The 19,056-nt window shown below is 39.9% G+C and overlaps 1 protein-coding gene and 2 pseudogenes across 2 annotated transcripts; all 3 read left to right on the forward strand.

The window, feature by feature from the left end:
- Positions 1-1,091: 1,091 nt before the first annotated feature.
- On the forward strand, positions 1,092-15,629 carry LOC146379970 (kinesin-like protein KIF1B; annotated as a pseudogene). Its single transcript, XR_014801341.1, has 6 exons — positions 1,092-1,330; positions 1,492-1,691; positions 1,784-1,855; positions 1,955-2,074; positions 2,168-2,320; positions 15,488-15,629. The product of XR_014801341.1 is annotated as a kinesin-like protein KIF1B (transcript).
- LOC146379971 (kinesin-like protein KIF1B) lies at positions 2,605-3,213 on the forward strand. The gene is made up of 3 exons (XM_084940387.1): positions 2,605-2,757; positions 2,933-3,051; positions 3,183-3,213. The coding sequence occupies exons 1-3, from the start codon at positions 2,605-2,607 to the stop codon at positions 3,211-3,213; spliced, it is 303 nt and encodes a 100-aa protein (XP_084796513.1).
- On the forward strand, positions 3,489-11,121 carry LOC146379972 (putative E3 ubiquitin-protein ligase HERC6; annotated as a pseudogene).
- Positions 15,630-19,056: the final 3,427 nt, after the last annotated feature.

Here is a 19,056-nt window from a genome sequence, read left to right on the forward strand (position 1 = left end):
GTTGTTGATACCCATGAATGTGGGAAGGCTTTGAAGTCCATCATTTTACAGCAAGAAAAATTATTCGCAAGTTAAAAAATTCAAAGACTGTTTCCAATCTTACCAGGAGTGGACGTCCCAGAAAATTCACCCCACACATCTGAGGCTCTACAGGCCACAGTTAGCATGCTAAATGTTGGAGTTCATGGCAGTGCAATTAGAAAAAGACTCAACAAATATGGCCTGTTTGGAAAGACTTCCAGGAGAAACCATTTTCCCTCTAAATACAACATGGCTGCATGGGTTAGGTTTGCAAAGTTGAAAAGCTAAGCCCTAATGCACAGCTTCAACATTGGTGAAAACCAAACACGGCATATCAGACAAACACCTCATACCAACGGTTTTGCTCGGGTGATGATTATTTGGGCTTTTTTTGCTGCCAAAGAAGCTGCAAAGTGTCCAGGTCACTGAGTGAGCCATGAAGTACTCTAGAGTCAAAGAGATCATCGTTGTGTCAGTGACTCCAGAGCGCAGCAGCAAAGCAACAACAGAGTGGTGCTGCAGTGGCTCAAAGTTGAGACTTCAACATGATTGAACGTTAAGAAAGCTGTGAATGAATAAATATCTGCAAACTTCAATGAACCGAAGAAACATTGTAAAGACAAACGGGCCAGAAATCCGTCCACACTGCTGTGAAACACTAATAAAAAATGATTACCTCAAGTTTTTGCTGCTAAAGTTGGTTCCATCAGCTGCTGAATCACAGGATGTACTTGGTTATAGTCATTTGTGCATTTTGGGTTGCTTTAAATAAATAATGATGTGTTGTAATAATCCAGATCTAGAACCTTAAACTGCTTTTTCACGTGTCTGTAAATGAATTTCTTTCTTATCATTGTCCCGATTGGTGTCGGCTGACACTTGACACTCTGTGGCTCCTGATTTGTCTGTTGTCAAGGTCTCACCTCAGTGCGATTCCTCACGTTTTGTCATGATTAAAGGATGAATGTGAACAATAATGCTGTCAAGCTAACTTTTCCTCTTTCTGTCTTTTTCAACACTTTCTATCGCTTTGAGGCAGTGTGGGACAGCTCCCTGCACAACTCCCTCCTGCTCAACCGCGTCACTTCCTACAGAGAGAAGATCTACATGACCTTATCTGTGGAGAGCTTCATCCTAATGAGGGCTCATGTCCTGAGCAGGGATGCAGAGGAGGAGGAGGAGGAAGGTCCTGGACACATCAGTGGCTTATGTGCGTGGAGAGGAGAACCTGGCCGGCTGGAGGCCCAGAGGAGATAGCCTCATCCTAGAGCACGAGTGGGAGCTAGAGAAGCTGGAGCAGCTGCAGGAGGTGGGGCCTTAAAAGATTCATAAAGAAATAAATCTGTTTAATATCATTGAGGGAAAAATGACTTGTGCTATTCTAAAAAGTTTTTTCTTAGAGTACAGACTTTACATGACTAACCCTCCCCTCTTCTCCCCACCTCACATTCGCCCCCATCTTTCTTCCAGGTGGAAAAGACCCGTCACCTTCTGGCGCTGAGAGAGAAGCTGGGAGAGGCGGCTCCCGTGGGAACAGCTCCCACCACCAAGTCCCTGAGCGAGTCTCTGTCCCCCAGCGTGAGCTCGGGCACTCTGTCCACATCCACCTCCGTCTCCTCGCAGATCTCCAGCACCACCTTTGAAAGCGTGAGAAGGAGCTGGCCACCAAGGTGAGAAAAACGTCGGCTTAGTGGGCGTTCTTGTTGCTGCCTTCTTCCTTCTCTGCTCGGAGCTGATCGGTCTTGTTCCTGTTGTGTTGTAGTGCCTGCGCCTTCTGACACACACCTTCAATACTGAATACAACCAGCTGGTGAACAGCATCAGTGACTGCAAGGTGAGAAATAATACAAAGAAATAAAAAATAGCCTTTCTGTGTCACATCAGGGAGTTCCTATATTGACGTCTACCTCATCCTGCTGTTGTTTCACTTCAGCTTTCTCTCATCTCACCGATCGGACGTGATCCATCCGTGACGAGCTTCAGCAGTGCCACCCTCACCCCTTCCTCTACCTCCCCCTCTCTCGGACTCCCGCTGTGGCTCCATGGGCCAGAAGTAAACATATTTTTAGGAACATTGACCTCGATCTGCAAACGGTTATTGACAGGTTATCTATTTTATTCTAACTTGGTGTGATTTGTGTTAAAGGACCCCTGAGAACAGCTCACGTGCCTCCAGTCCCTCCTGCTCAGACTATGAAAACTTCCCGATGGTTCCCACTCTGGAGACCTCCTACCTTGCGCGGGCTGCAAAGAACGAGTTCCTGAACTTGGTGCCTGATATTGAAGAAATGCGACCAGGGTGAGTAATGCCATATTAACCCAAATACTGTCACTATGACATGTGTCTCACAGACCAAATGTAAGTCGACACTCATGTTCTCTAGTTCAAGCAGAAATGATGTGGATCGATTCAAATTCCTGAGCCTGGATGATTTCAGCTGGAAACAAACCAACTCTGCTTCTTCCTCAAATAATTCAATTCAATTCAATTCAATTTTATTTATATAGCGCCAAATCACAACAAAAGTCGCCTCAAGGCGCTTCATAGATACAGAGAAAAACCCAACAATCATATGACCCCCTATGAGCAAGCACTTTGGCGACAGTGGGAAGGAAAAACTCCCTTTTAACAGGAAGAAACCTCCAGGACCAGGCCAGGACCCCGTGGAGCGAGGCGTCCTCAACCTCTCCACAGCACAGGTGGAATACAGTGAAGATCAGCAGGCCATGCTTAAGGTTTGAGGCAGGATAGAGAAAAGCTGGATGTAACACGTTTGTCTTTAATGAGAATTCATTGAAATTGTTTTGGTGCACATTGGCCAGTTTTGGACACATTGATTGATGAAATGGCAAATGGACTGGGATTTATCATTTGAATGAACATGAATATAATGCGATGTTTTCTTTTCAGATGCCCAACACATTTGCAGTGTGCACAAAACATGGAGGCATCCTCCTGCAGGCCAACAACGAGAACGACATGAACGACTGGCTGTACGCTTTTAATCCTCTGCTAGCAGGATCGATAAGGTACAAACACACAGACACACACGCTCCTCTCACACCATACACACCACCTCTCATAAAAAGTGCTACTCAGAGGTACTGAGTCTTCTGAAACCAGTGAGGAGCTGCACTGTTGGGCTTTGCACTTGCTGCAGGTGTAACACAGATGAGCCAATAGCCCAATAGATAATTGGGTAAAGCTTTAGTTTAAAATAATTAGTAATTCTGACTATAAGGGCTTGAATATAATCATAGATAAAATGTTTGGCCACGCATCAAATCCTGGAAATCTTAAAATAATCTAAAAATAAATGTCATGGACTCACGGCAGGTTTTAGGTTTTCTGCTGTATGTTTTTAAAGTGCTGATGAAAAAATAATTTAAGCAAATAAAACTGGACCTGAATTTGATCCAAATAACCAAGTTAACCACAGTTAACAACAAAAAGGTTTATTGCCTAAATGTCACAAATTAAGCCCACTGTAAGAGCAAGTCGCTATATCTTATCTTTCTTTCTGGAACTGAAAAACCATCCCATACAGTACAGTTGACTCTTAGGTAGATAATTTCTCGTCTGTTTTTATTCTAGACATTTCTAACATCTATGCAGGAGGAAACACTTCATTTGCAACATGCACGCCTAATGAGGTACCAGCACAAATGCATACAGTGCAGTAAGGATACCTGTGGGAGGATGTAAACATGGCTTTACCAGTTATATCTACTTGTGAGGTCATGTGTCTAAACCAAACATGAACCTTTGCTTCTTTCACAGGGCGCTGATAACGAGTCAGGCAGTGGCACAGAGAACAACGTGACAGAACACTCTATTGATAACATGATTGACAAATGGGTCTCTGCATATAATCCAAAGCTGTGGAAAAATCTAAAAGAGTAAGTCTAACACAAAAGCAGCTGTTATTGTTGTTGTATGTAACTGGTTTGCTGCACAGCATGTACACTGTAGTCTTAGTGTTACTGACTAACCTCATGAACTCTTCACAGGGAAATTCACAGTATGCTCACATCTCCATCCTGTATGAATCAAAGCTTTCAAATCAAATCAAATCACTTTTATTGTCACATCACATGTGCAGGTACACTTGTACAGTACATGTGAGTGAAATTCTGGTGTGCGAGCTTCACAAGCAACAGAGGTGTGCAAAGTAGAATAACATAAGAACAAGCAAATATAAGAATGGCTAAATCTGAGAATTATATGAATAAATATATTTACAATATAAGAGTGTATGCATATTACTGAATGTGTATACTAAATATGTATGTCTACGCGTGTGTATATATGTGTGTGTGTGTACATATTTTAAAAATTAAATAGAGTAAAAATAAAATAAATATATAGAATATACAGAGGTTTGTAGTTGGATATTGTGCAAAACAGAGGCATTTATATACAGTATGGAGTGCATAATGTTGAAGTTCCAGTAGTGAAGGTGAGGTGTCTATGACGTGTTCAGCAGTCTGATGGCCTGGTGGAAAAAGCTTCTCTCAGTCTGCTGGTACGGGACCGGATGCTGCAGAACCTCCTTCCTGATGGAAGTAGTCTGAACAGTTTATGGCTGGGCTGACTGGAGTCCTTGATGATCCTCCCCGCTTTCCTCAGGCACCGCTTCCTGTAGATGTCTTGGAGGGAGGGAAGCTCACCTCCAATTATCCTTTCAGAACACCGCACTACTCTCTGGAGAGCTTTACGGTTGTAAGCGGTGCTGTTGCCGTACCAGGTGGTGATGCATCCAGTGAGGATGCTCTCAATGGCACAGCGATAGAAGGTCCTGAGGATGCGGGGGCTTTCTTGACAGGAGGTAAGAACACCATTTATGAGCATGATCATGACTTCTTTATATCTGTTGAATTTAACATTTGAATATACACATTTGTCATTTTCTTCATGTCAGCAAAGATAAACATTTCCAAACTTCACCAACGTACTCCGGTTTGGACTTGTCACTTGCACGGCGAGGTTTTGAGAAGCTGGTGATGCGAGATGTTGTTTTTGCAGAGGTATTGAACTGGAATGTGACTAACACACGTTTGTAACCTGATGAGTAATTAACTAAAAAAGTAAGAAGTGGACTTTAATTAAACCTTTAATTAATAACAAGTTGCATCAGCAGGCTGAGACTGCTGTTCTGCAGCTGCTTCCATCTGTTGATATGAACCCTGTGGGAGTGGAAGGATTGAGGATCTTCCTGCTTCTCAATGAACTTCTGCATGCATGCATACAGAAATGCAGATGGCAACAGAGCAAAAAGCTTGCTGATGCAGTCGCTGCTACCATGCAACGACTCCCCAATGAAAGCGTCCAGATTTTAGGTACGGTGACACCTACTATTTTGCTTACTGGCTGTCCCGACTTTAGTGCAGTTCTCACATCAACATCATTCTATCCAACTCCAACAGTTCTCAAAGCAGTTAATGCATTTCTCATAACACAATCTCACCTATGCAAAAAACACTAAACTAACAACTAATTTAACAAATCTGAGGAATTAGTCCAAAACCTTGCTGAAGCTTTGCGATTTAGAGCTCATAATTATGTCACAACTCAATTATTATTTAATGTAATTTAATTGTTTTTAAAGCAATTTTAAAGTCTGTTGTTCAGGCATATATTTAGGCAGACTTTAACAACTTTAAAATCTTCAGCACGTCTATTAAAAGTGTATTTATTGGATTAATATATACTGTTTAAATGCATCAATGTATTAAATGATAGCATTTTATTCTAACGAACACTCTAGACTTCTTAATCCATGATATCAGCCAGTGAAGAGCTGACTGTAACTTTGTCATCCTCAGGGGAATGGTGGTCCTCACTGTCACCCTTCAACACGATCAGATATGTTCAGGTGTGGAAGACGGCCCTCTCGTGGATCCCAATCTTTAAGTCTGCTTCTTGCAACGCTCAAGCCAGAAACGTACTGCTAATCCTCCAGCATATGTACTATGTCAGTATCAGAAATGATCAAAATTTAATTAAATGTATTACTGCTCAGCTTTTCAACAAAAAAAGTTGGATTTTCACACAGCCAGTATAACAAATACTACCACTTCTTGTTTTAAGACCAATGAGATAAACAAGAAAATCCCAGAAACAACTTTTTGCCTCGAGCTTAGCCAGATGTTTTCTAAAGGAGGATCTCAAACGTTGGCGAACAAAGTCAAAACTCAAGGTGAGGTCAGCTGACAACAAGTACTTTGAACCTGCTAAGATGGCAGTCAACCCAGAAAACAACTCATTCATGTTAACACACTGTTAAGCTCACTAACTGTTTATGTGGGTTGTTCCCTTTTTTTCCCAGAATGCAGATGATCTGCCTGTGATTCTTTGCAAGTACCCATTTGTGATGGATCTGAAATCAAAGAAACTGGTTTTTGACATGAATTCTGCATTCACTCAGGTAACTTCACCACCCTGTTATAGGAAAACAATAGCAGAATTTGTAATTTTCCAGTCTGCATTAGTGTGTATTAGTGATCACACTTTAAAGCTACACTATTCAGCAGTTTTATATAACAGACAAAACAACCATCTATAAAAATCAAAGGAGTCACAACAGAAAATAAACTAACAGAATACAATCATAAATCAGCAGCTGCCCTCAGTGCTGCAGAAGATTCCAACATTTTGTTGTTTCATTTGTTTTAGTTCTCTCAGCACTCTTTTCACTCACAGTTCAGGCAGGCGTCAGTTTCAGAACCTCAGAACAGAAGCAAGAGCCAGTCTAGCTCACTTGGTTCACCAGCTGCCTTATATACATCACAATTGGAATTTAAATAGAGAATTTATTTTAAAATCATGATACTTTGTTTTGTCTTGCAGAATGAACAGCAGGCGCCTCCACAGATGGTTTTTGTTTTTCCTTATGGATGGATTCCCCAGTCAAAACCCAAATTTTTTAAACTGTACCTGCAGCGCGCATCACTTTTCGAAAGCACCTTCAGAGAGCTGGCAGCTGCTGCTCACAGCGACTTCAAGAAGCCACTTGTGGTGAATATTTGATTGATTTTCACCTGATGATTAATGCATAGCCATTCTTCTGCAACTGTTCTTACCAGAAGCATCTCTAATATTTATATTTCTCAGGTCCATTTTGATGAGGATCCAAACAGCAAAGATGTCTACAAACGAGACCTTTTTCACCACCTGTTTCTTAAAATGGTGTCAGAAGAATCTGGGATGTTCATGCTCAATGACTCCAAAACCCTGGCATGGTTTCCCTCCAATGTAAGACTTTAAAACTGAGCCCACCAACTGTATAAAATTGGTTAAAGGATTGAAATTTAAACGATAAGCAATAATAGAACCAAAGTGAACTTTTATTAATGCAGGCAACAGAGGAGAGCAAGAGAACCTTCTTCCTGTTTGTACTACTGTGTGGCTTGGCCTTGTACAACCAGTGTATCATACACTTACCATTCCCACTGGTTCTGTTCAAGAAGCTACTCAGTTTAGAGCCGACACTGGAGGATATGATGGAGTTCAGCCCGACTGTTGGACGGTAAGTATCCATTTCATTTCAGTAACACATGCTGCTGCTGGTCCCACAGCCTGGCCCCGGACAAGCAGAAGAAAATGTATGGATGGATGTATTTTAAGTTGTCGTGTGTCAAAAGTTACAGTAACTTGTGACTGCTGTAAAATGTACATAGTTGAACTTCTTTTAATACAACTTTTTGTTTTAATTTCTTTAAAGGAGTCTGCAGACCATCTTAAACTATGAAGATGATGTTCTGGCTAATCTCTACATGGACTTTTTGGTATGTGTTTTACTATAGAAGATGATCAGTAATCTGTCTCATTCTCAGGTTTTGCAGCTAAACTCATCTGATTTATAACTAATTTACAGATAATCTGGGATGGAACAGATGTTGACCTGGATCCTCAAACTCCTGGAAAGCCACTGACAAGTCAAAATAAGTAAGAATATAAAACATGAAGTGTTTGTGAGGTTCATCTGCAGCACCTTTGTCTCTGTGAAATGTTTGCTAATTTAACATTTTCCCTACTAAACAGGAAGGAGTTTGTGGAGGCCTATGTGACTCATGCCTTCAACACATCAGTGGAGAGTCTGTTCCAGGAGTTCAAGCGAAGCTTCTTCCTGGTGTGTGAGCAGGATTTGGTGAGGCTGTTTCCACCAGGGAGTGCTGGTCGGCCAGGACGTGCATGACTGGGAAAAGTTTAAACAGGTACAGTCAGCCAAACAGACACAGGCTGTAGTTTCACAGCTGTCCTGTAGCACAATAACTGTGTACTGCATACTGCCAAAAGCATTCAGTCGGCTGCTTTAACACAAATATGAACTTGAGTCACATCTCAGTCTTAATCCAGACTTTTATATGATAGTATAATATAATAGTCAGCCCACCCTTCGCAGCTATAACTGCTTCCACTCTTCTGGGAAAGCTTTCCACAAGGTTTAGTTGTGTTTATGGGAATTTTTTGACTATTCAGAAGTGCATTTGTGGTGTCAGACACTGATGTTGGAGGAGAAGGCCTGGCTCACAGTTGCTGCTCTAATTCATCCCAAATATGTTCTATCAGGGTGAGGTCAGGACTCTGTGCAGGCTAGTCCAGTTCTTCTACACCAAACTCACTCATCCATGTCTTTATGGACCTTGTTTTGTGCACTGGTGCCCAGCCATGTTGGAACAGAAAGTGGCCATCCCCAAACTGGAAGCATGAAATTGTCTTGATATGCTGAAGCATTAAGAGTTCCTTTCATCTGCACTAAGGGGGCGAACCCAACTCCCGATAAACAGCCCCACACCATAACCCCCCCTCCACCACACTTTACACTTGGCACAGTGCAGTCAGACAAGTACTTCTGGCAACCACCAAACCCTGACACATCCATGGGATTGCCAGTCAGAGAAGTGTGATTCGTCACTCCAGTAAACACATCTCCACTGCTTTAGAGTCCAGTGTTGAGATGCTTAAATCACTCCATCTGACGCTTTGCATTGTGTTTGTCAGTGTAAGGCTGGGATGCAGCTGCTCAGCCATGGAAACCAATGAAGTTTGGACATCTGTAACAATAGCAGACTGCAGATATTGGTGACTTAAGTGCACTATGAGCCTTAGCATCAGCTGATTAGCTGTCATTTCCAATTACTTCCACTTTGTTTTAATATCACTAACAGCTGACTATGGAATATTTAATAGCGAGGAAATTTCATGACTGGACTTGTTGCACTGGTGCATCCTATCACATTACCATGCTGGAATTCATTCAGTTCCTGAGAGCGACTCGTCCTTTCACACATGTTTGTAGAAGTAGTCTGCATGCCTAGGTGCTTGATTTAATACACCTGTGTCCATGGAAGTGATTGGAACACATTAATTGAATGATTTGGATGGGTTAGGGAATACTTTTGGCAACATAGTGTATATATGCCTGACCTTACAAACTCTATGATTATAACAGTCATTTTCACTGTTTTCAGAACACAAGTTATGGTTGGAAATATCATGACCGCCACCCCACCATACAGATGTTTGGGAGGTATTTGATGAACTAACTGAAGAGCAGAGGAAAGATTTCCTTCGTAAGTACTTGCTGAAGCCTCCATTATGATATGTTACTGAAATCACAGTGTATCATATAAAACATTAGATTTTTCTGCACTTTACCAAGATATATTAGAGAGCAGCATTGTTCTGATTAATATACTGTAAAGCTGCTTTATGGTTGAGTTAGTCATCAAATGCAAAAGAGACACAACACCTCAAATTCTGACAGATGATTTTAAGTATAATGACAACGTAGTGACTCTCTTACTATAATTTGAATAGGTCAGTACCCGGCTTATTGCAGATCTGACGAATATACCTTAATAACAATATTTCAGTCAAATTAAAGATTCTTCATAGCCTGGTTAAGCCTTTTAAAAAAGCCATGTGTTTTTGCACTGGGCCCTGATTGTCATGGGCTGCAACGGCAGACCGTGGAGTTGTAGAGAAAGCAGGGCCCAAACGCGGGACTCTAGTGAAGGACAGTGGATTTATTTATGGTGAGTGGACAGAAACGACAACTATATACAATTCAAGCACTGTGACTCCTGTGGCAATTCCTCTAAGAATCCCACACAGTGCACGTGTCCATAGCAGTGAAAAGGTGACAACTCCAAAAACCCGATTCCACTCCGTGATTTCCACTCCGTGATTTCCACTCCGTGATTTCCCCTCGTGGCGACGTTCCTGACTCCTGACTCCCGACTCCTGGTGACACAAAAACACACACAGCTCAGCAGGCAGCCTTTAGTAGCGAAGCCGATCTCAACACACTAATCTACGGAGGTACTTAACAGGTTCGACTTAGTATAATCCCGCGCCGACTGGGGCTCCGCCACCTTCTTAAATAAGACGCCCCTCATGAAGCTATCAGACCCAGACCATGACACTGATTCTGTTTTTATCATGCTTGTTCAAAGTACAAAAACGTATGCCAAGGAAAGTGGGCCGAAATTCCTCCCAAAGCTATGTAAAGATTCATTACCAGTTATCACAAACACTTGACTGCAGTTCTTGCTGCCAGGATGCTTCCACCAGTTAATACATTTAGAGGTCAATTGCTTTTTCACATAGGGCCAGCTAGGCTTGAATATTTTTTTCCCTTAATGAATGAAATGATAAATTAACAATTGTGTTTTGTATTTACTTATTACACATAAATGTGACAAATATACAAAAATACTTTTTCCTGTGATGTGATGATAAGATGTATGTAAAAGTTTTCAAAAAAAAATAAGATAAGTAAAATTATATTTTCTTTCCATTGTTGTTCTTCAGGGTTCCTGACTGGTTACAGGAGAGCTCCTATTCTTGGCATCGACCAGGTCAAGATGAAGGTTTTTGCTATTCAGAGCGGCACCTGTGATCAGCACTTCCCTGAGTCAGAGACATGTCACTCTAATCTGTATTTGCCTTTTTACTCAACTAAGGAGATCATGCGAGACAGACTGACAGAGGCCCTGCTAGCAGATACAGATTTCACACTGTGATGGTGGATCGTGTGCAGCTCTAAAGGAGCGTGCACTGTGTCTGAGCCGAGGAGGAGGGATGAGATTTATTTTTACTCTGGGATCTTTTTTTCTTTTTCTGTGGTACCTCAGGATAATTTGCACTGTGTATTACAATAATATTACACTATAGCAAATGCACAACTTGACTTTGTAACATGTATCTTTTTCAAAAAATTCAACATCCCTACATAATCAGCTGTGTAACAGCATCAGCATCATAAGGCACTTTAGAATTATCTAACTTTTCTTAATATGTCATAATTTATCCAATAATTTAAGTTACTGCTGCATTATAATTCTTATGAGTCAAATCTAATTTTTATGCTCAGACAAACATGAACAGGAGAATGTATTGCTTTATAACTACTATATTGCTATAAACATCTGACTATGTAATACAATCCAATAGAGCACTTCTGTATTATTTATCACTTTATTCTTTGTGTTTTGTTTAATTCTGGTGGGGTTGAATTATTTCCAATAATAAATCTTTAACATATGTAACATTGGTTATTTGTTGGAACAATAAAAATGTGTATTTTACACTAAACATTGCTTACCTGGTGTCAGTAAATCCCTAATTACTGCAGTCTGAGGTTTCCTTAACACGATTTGAAGAAGAAAGAGTACAGTAGTACAATAGAGTCACAAGTGATGAAAGCTGGGACGTATATTTGAAAAAAAATGTTTTTCATAGTATATGTTAAAAAAGCAAGCATAGTTTCTTCCAGCAGACAGATGCTATAGATAATAACAAGTCATCACTTATGATCTAATCTAATCTAATAACTCTAGATCAGCCTACAAATGCAGCTGATCTGTAAAGTCAGCTTACAGAAATATATAACCGCATATCATCTACAAAGAAACAAAGCTTTATTACATAAACTCTTTTGTAGCCAATGTGAAGCATCTAACAGAAAGAGGTCGAATGCATATCCTTGAAGCACACCACAAATTTTCAGGTTTCTACACAATGAATTACCATGGGACAAGTAACCACAGTAAAATATCAGTGGCAGAGATATAAAGCGACCACTCTTTAAACAAAATGGAACAGAACAGTTCATGATTTGACCAAAGTGTGGATGTAAATCACTACTTTTATCTTCCAAACAGGAAGGAGTTTGTGGATGCCTACGTGAATCATGCCTTCAACACATCAGTGGAGAATGTGTTTCAGGAGTTCAAGAGAGGCTTCTTCCTGGTGTGTGAGCAGGATTTGGTGAAACTCTTCAGGCCAAAGGAGCTGCAAGAAGTGATGGTGGGCAAAGACTTCAGTGACTGGGAAAAGCTGAAACAGGTAAACAGCTGTTAGTGACACAAAGATGTAATTTGTCTGCAATTCTTTTATCACATCCCATTATTGTGAATGAGTTATCTTTGGTATATCTAACAGTCTCTTTCACTATGATTAGAACACACATTATGAAGGTGAATAAAGCGCAGACCACCTCACCATACAGATGTTTTGGGAGGTCTTTGTGAACTGACTAAAAACAAGAAGAAAGCTTTCCTTTGTAAGGACTGTATTTCATGTTAACATGTAAAACAACAAGTGTGAATCTTATTCTTCAGTATGTCCAAAGAGTCACAACAAAGCAACGAATCACAGGGAGTTAATAAAGTAAAATATTGGGGTTTTATGACCTGAGTTTGATGGAAAAAGCGTTTGACCAACAGCTGAGATGGTTGAGCACTAATGCCTGAATTGACAGACTGATTTCAGATGTTGTGCACAAAAATTAACACAAAAAAAAACCTCACAGAGTTTGACTTTTTTCCTCCTCTGGGGTTTGTGACAGGATTTGACCGCGTGCCTATTCTCAGTATGGACAAAATCAAGATGCAAATCAAAGACACACACGTGCTTCTTAACCTTGGAGCTGCCGTCATATTCAACTAAGGAGATCATGCAAACCAAACTCACAGAGGCCCTGAGCAACAATAAGTGGATCCTTAAGTGATCAACAATAAATGTTTTGTTTTTTTTACTGTACTGAACAGAACATTGTAACACTGAAGGGGGCGGATAGAGAAATTTTCTTAGGGTGGCATAGAAATCAAATGTGGTGGCAAAATTACACATATTCAGGTGTTACATTCCATAATATGCATTATATATCGTTAAAATACATCAAATGCAGTAAGTGTACACATGTTTCATATAAATATACTTTGTAACATTCTTATTTTCTTTAATCTACATGATTAAACATTTCAGTTACATAAAACATGCAATTTTTTCATTTTATGTACTGTAGCCTATATAATAAATAAGTATGTATCCAGTAAGTATAAAATCCACAAAGCTACACAACATGGGGTGGTTCATTTCCAAACATAAGTCTAACGTCAGTTTCACACTTTTTTATTATTAGAAATAATTGAATTGTTACATGTTTAAATTTACACAAAATACCAGAAATCTACACTGTCATGAACACTTTTTTCACCAACATCTAAAAAACTATTAAAGATAAAAGGTGAGTGGATGGAATGACCACTATATTAAACAGTTTAAATATAATGTTTGAAAAGCACATGTCAACTGAAAGTGTAATGAAAGAAACAAAACCTTAAATGCATTCTTGGTGGATTTTAATTGACCTAATACGAGCAATCATCGCCAGTACGATTATTTGTGTTATTATGTACTCTGTGTGTTAATGTGTTGTATCATCTTTTTTAGGTTTCCTATATTAAACACAAAATATAAAAAGTTTGAATTGGCCCTCATCTTCCAAGGTGGAGTGGCACCATTCCCTCTATGGCTGCTTAAACTCTTAAAATTGTGCATTCATATCAGTGTAGACATGTGAAGAAAATACAGACAGAACTAAGTAGATCCAGTTTTCATTCAAAAACATTGGTCCTCATTCAGTATGTGTATGGAAACATCGTTATTCTGTGCAAACAAAAAACACGTGCACACACAAAATTACAGAAAACCTGTGCAAACTTTGTTCTGTGTGTTTGTTAATGACTCTGGATCATCCACATACTGTCATGCTTCTACTTCTCTTTGCAAATAAGCAAGTGTGGTGTGAATAAGGCACGGCGGGTCCAGGGATCAGTGTTTTGAGCCATTTTATTTACATCACCTCACACCACAACACCGCAACCCCTGAGTCCTCGTGTTTTTAACTTGGCGGACGTGATTAAGGATGCCGTGCAGGTGCGTCCGCCCTCCCTGCACGGCACCGCAGGCCACGCCCCACCACATACCCCCATCGCCCGACTGAGGCCGGGGAGCCATCCGGTTGAAATATTAAAAGAATGTTGGAAATTTGATCAGAATACAGTGAAAATGAGAGAAACAGATATTTTTCTCAGATCATTGTGTTAAATTGTCATAATCCCCGTGTTCTCTTTAAGACTATCAGCTCTACTCTAAACAACCCTGAAAGCCTCTGCTGACACATGTAATCAGTTCCTTTCTTTCTTTGTAAACAAGGTCGAGTCTGTCAGGTCAGCAATAGTACTTCCTACAGATGACCCATCAGTGTTTATTCCATGACTGTAAACATGTTTCCATTTGTCACTTCAGTCTTTACTCTGAAATACAGGAAATGACATCATGGCTCAAAATCTTTGTCATTCAAACAATTCTTTATTTAACATTTTTTTTAATTTGTTTAAGAACTTTAATAAAATACATTCAATAAAAACTTGAACAACAGGAAACTGATTTTTCATCCAACCACTGAAAAAAAAGGTAACCACTGAACACAAACACTACAGAAGAACAATTTATAAAGATTAAAATGGAACTACAGGAACATTTTGATTCATAGCCTCATTAGATCTTTAAGGAGAGCCGATCTGAACTCTGTGGAGCCTGATCTCCAGGGTTTTAAGTTGGACTCTGAAACCAGAAGAGGATGTTTCTCTCTCTTCAGATTCACTCTGATCCTGTGATGGGAACGATTTCAGCCCTGCGTGATCGCGCTGATGTTTGCACAGAGCAGATAATGACGTGAATGTTTTGGCACATTGGTAACAGTGAAACACTTTATTAGTAACGTGGGATTGTTTGTGTGCAGAGTATGAACTGAGATTACTGAAGCTCTTGTCACACTGCTCACAGCTGTAGTTTCCTTCCATGTGTGTACGTTCATGCTCGTTACGACTACCTGACTGTGAGAAGCTTTTGTCACAGTGTCTGCACTTGTATGGTTTCTCTCCTGTGTGGACTCGTTTGTGTGTTTTAAGGTCACCTGCAGTGGTGAAGGATGACCCACACTGATCACAGAGGTGCTTTTTGACCCCACTGTGAAAGAGTTCATGTTGTTTTAAGTCAGTTGATGTGGGGAAGCTTCTCCCACATTCTTTGCAGTATTTCAGTTTGTCTCCAGTGTGTTTACGTTGATGTATTTTTAGGCCGGCTTGCTGACTGAAAGTTTTTTCACAGATGTCACAACGAAAGTCTTTCCGACCAACACAGCAATGACAGGGTTGAGAAGTGGATCCATCTGTGTCGCTCTGCTTCTAAACAAAGACACAAAGACCGTGCAAGTCAGTCCTTCAACACTTTTATCCTGAAAGTCGCCTGAAATACAGAGCATCTCTGCAGACGTCCAGTTACATTTTACTGTTTCGATTAACACACTCAGTTTACTGGGCTACAATAACTACAATACTACCACCATAATACTACAGGAATACTTCTTCAATATTACAGTAACATCTGACTAACACTTAAGTACTACCACGCTAACATTTTTAAGGTATCCACATAGTGCTAAACTACTGTAACACTGCAATAATACTAATTTATTACTGCATTAATAACACTGTAATTATGCAGTTATAACACTCAGCTGACTGGGACACAAGAAAAACACTATTACCCCCAATGACACTGTAATTATAACATTAAATGGGTATTTTAACACTAAAAGTACAAAGCTATAAGGAAGCAATGATACTACAGCTACAATACTACGAAACATTACGTAACGATACAACTTTGTTAACCATAAGAGAAGATTACTGAATGGTTTGGTTTTGTACTTATTTTATGTTTTATTTTATTCCATTTACACCTGACAGAGGAATGAGCTGCTGTAAACCAAAGGCCATTAATGCAGAAATAATAACAACACCATGATATACCACGAAGCTGCCTGAAGATTCAATAACAGCATCATATCAGTTTTTAGCACTTTTAGTTTTTCTTATGATCATGTAAACAAAAATCATAACTGAAATTAAAACCTGAATAATGGCTCAGAGCTACTCTTCGGTGCAGTAGAAGTGCTAACATGCTAACACAATTTAATGAGCAGACTTGTTCCAAACAGTCAGACTGAACTTACAAGATAAAAATAAAAATACATACCTCACAGTAACTGCACTTGTAGAGTCTCTTTCTGGTGTGGATCTGTTGGTGTTGTCTCAGGTACTGTGGAGCTTTAAAAGTCTTCTCACACAGGTCACATTGATACGGTTTCTCCTCAGTGTGGGTAAACATGTGGCGTTGTAACTGTGCGTCTGTTGTAAAGTATTTGCCACACTGATCACACCAGTACACATCTTCTCCGGAGTGAATGCGTAGGTGTGTATTTCGGCTCCATAGCCGGCTGAAGGTTTTTCCACAGATGTCACAGCTGTATGCCTTCATTCCAGAGTGGGTAACTAGATGACTCTGTAAGCTGCTACTGTGAGTAAAAGCTTTACCACACTGATCACAGCTGTACGCTTTAACTCCACTGTGGACGACTTGGTGTCTTTTTAGGGCTTTCTTCCAGGAAAACGACTTTCCACACAAGTCACAGCTGAACGGTCTCTCTCCAGTGTGGATGAGCTGATGTTGTTTTAGTTTAAACTTCAAAGTAAAATCCTTCCCACACTCGTCACAGGTGTATTTTTTCTCTCTCTTTCTTCTGTGAGGTTTGTCGGCCTCCTGAGAGCGCTGACTTCTCGGTCCATGTTGGTCCTGCAGTGACAGAGATACGAACAGAGGCAGTGAGTGAAATGCATTCATTAAACAAACTGAGGCTTCAAACTCCCTCCATTAACACTAGTTTTAAACCTGAAGGTGGAGTGTGGCACCAAACACCTTAAAGGTCTCTTATCCCCACCTACTGGTAGTAGTAACACATTACATCCAACCTGTTGTTAAAAATAATTAATCATTGTTCAAACACTCTAAAATCATGCCCATCCCACCTGCTTGTACACAAATATTAATGCTAACACACTCAGAATAGTAATAAATGTTTACCAGGTCTGTACTTTTTTATATTTCCTGTTGCTGTTTCCTATTATATATTTCTATAATTGTCTAATTTATTCGATAATAATAAATCAAATGTAACAGTTACTAGCTTGATTCAGTGAAGGATGATGTCAGAGTCTGACTGTAACCTGAGTTTTTTTTTTTTACTTTTACTCGCTACATTAAAAAAAAAAAGAAATCTGTATTTTCTACTCCTTACATTTTCTAAACAGGCTTGTTACTTTTGGTTTAAGTCATTTGAGGGGAGTTATTTCATCACTGCGGGCTTCAAAGATCAAATTGATTTGAGCCTAAACAGTAACACATGAAATCCAATCCTGCATCATACACCAGGCTGTGTGGTAAAGTCCTATAAATGGAGCATGTAACGATCACTGTAATGCAAACCGTAAATTTTATCTGAGTTTAAAGGTTTAAATCGCCGTCAATTTCATCCTTCTATGATTCAGAGTTTGGCGACATTCCTTATCATGCAGAGTTCCGTTGGCTGAGTTGGGGAAAAGTTCTCAATAGAGTTTTTGAGCTCAGCAAGGAAATCTGTCAGTTCATGGTGTGAGATTATTATATTATCTTATGCCACGTTATACCCCTAATTAAAGATAGTGAAATTATTATGTAGTTTTAGTTTGCATTATTCTCCTGACTTCGAAAAAGGTGACAACTATTACAGTTATTAAACTGATTTGTATTACATTAGACTGCTGATTTATTGTGAATGAGTGATATTGTTTTATGATGCATTATACTGCTGAGGTATAAGAAATACTGTTTTCAGAGAGTCATGGCCTTATTTGTCTGATTAGAAGAGAACAGAGCATACGGGAGAGGTTTTCTGCCCCATGTCATCAGGAGGAGATAAAACAGGGAGCCAAGGCCGTCACTTAGGCGCCGTAAGAGAGAAAGAATGTGAATGTTTAGGTTTTATGACTAGGTGGGCTGAAGCTATAAGAATGTGAGAAACGCTCAGACACTGAGATCAGGCGGACACCCTCCCGCGCTCATCTCCCCTCCGGATGGTTTATGCTCAAAAGTGTTGAATTGTATGGAATAAAAGATTGTTGATTGAGCATTTATACACCGAGTATTGTCCTTCCTTCAGCCCAAAGATCAAAAGAATTGGGAGATTTAACAATGGACATGGCATGTATGATGCGGTGAAGGCATTTCAAGTGAAGCTGTCACAAATGCACCAGTGCAACCTGTCTCACTTTCCCTGTTGCCAAGTAATGTTGAACCAAGTCGGTGCACTTTGCTGATAAACTGAGTGCACTGAGTTCGCACGGCGCTTTGGTGACTGTGAAGCACAAAAAGAGAATTTCGAGCTGCTTCACAACCCATTTACGTGGAAACTGCACCTGAGCAGATTCAGATGGAGCTGCAGTGTAATGGTACACTCAAGGCAAAGTACGACACTGAATGGCCCGCACAGTTTATTAGTTCCATTCCTGCAGCAATGCCCCAGCTCCGTCTACATGCAGCTCCAACCTTGTGTATGTTTTCATTTATTTTTTCTGGGTTTTTTGCAGCATGTTCATATTTCTAACTTGCATAATTTTGACAGGATATATTTTTATGAAGATCAAAACATTTAAAGTTAAAGTTGATTTTTTTTTTTAGTTTATTTATTCTGGAATAATATTCCTGTCTGTTTTTATTCATATTTATGTTTAAAAAACATGGTTTTAGTGTGTTCAATAAATGTTTATCTTGTTTGGCCCGCGACCTAAAGTGTGCCTTGA

The sequence above is a fragment of the Perissodus microlepis genome, chromosome 9, assembly GCF_051167445.1.
Source record: "Perissodus microlepis isolate ML-2025 ecotype Zambia chromosome 9, ASM5116744v1, whole genome shotgun sequence".
Lineage (NCBI taxonomy): Eukaryota > Metazoa > Chordata > Actinopteri > Cichliformes > Cichlidae > Perissodus > Perissodus microlepis.

What these genes read in the sequence shown, in the direction of transcription:
- LOC146379971 (XM_084940387.1), top strand. Translation starts at nt 2,605, where the DNA reads ATGAGCAAGCACTTTGGCGACAGTGGGAAGGAAAAACTCCCTTTTAAC. An exon ending in ATCAGCAGGCCATGCTTAAG is followed by an intron (nt 2,758 to 2,932) that starts GTTTGAGGCAGG and finishes TTTTCTTTTCAG; the next exon opens with ATGCCCAACACATTTGCAGT. An exon ending in CTGCTAGCAGGATCGATAAG is followed by an intron (nt 3,052 to 3,182) that starts GTACAAACACAC and finishes CACTTGCTGCAG; the next exon opens with GTGTAACACAGATGAGCCAA.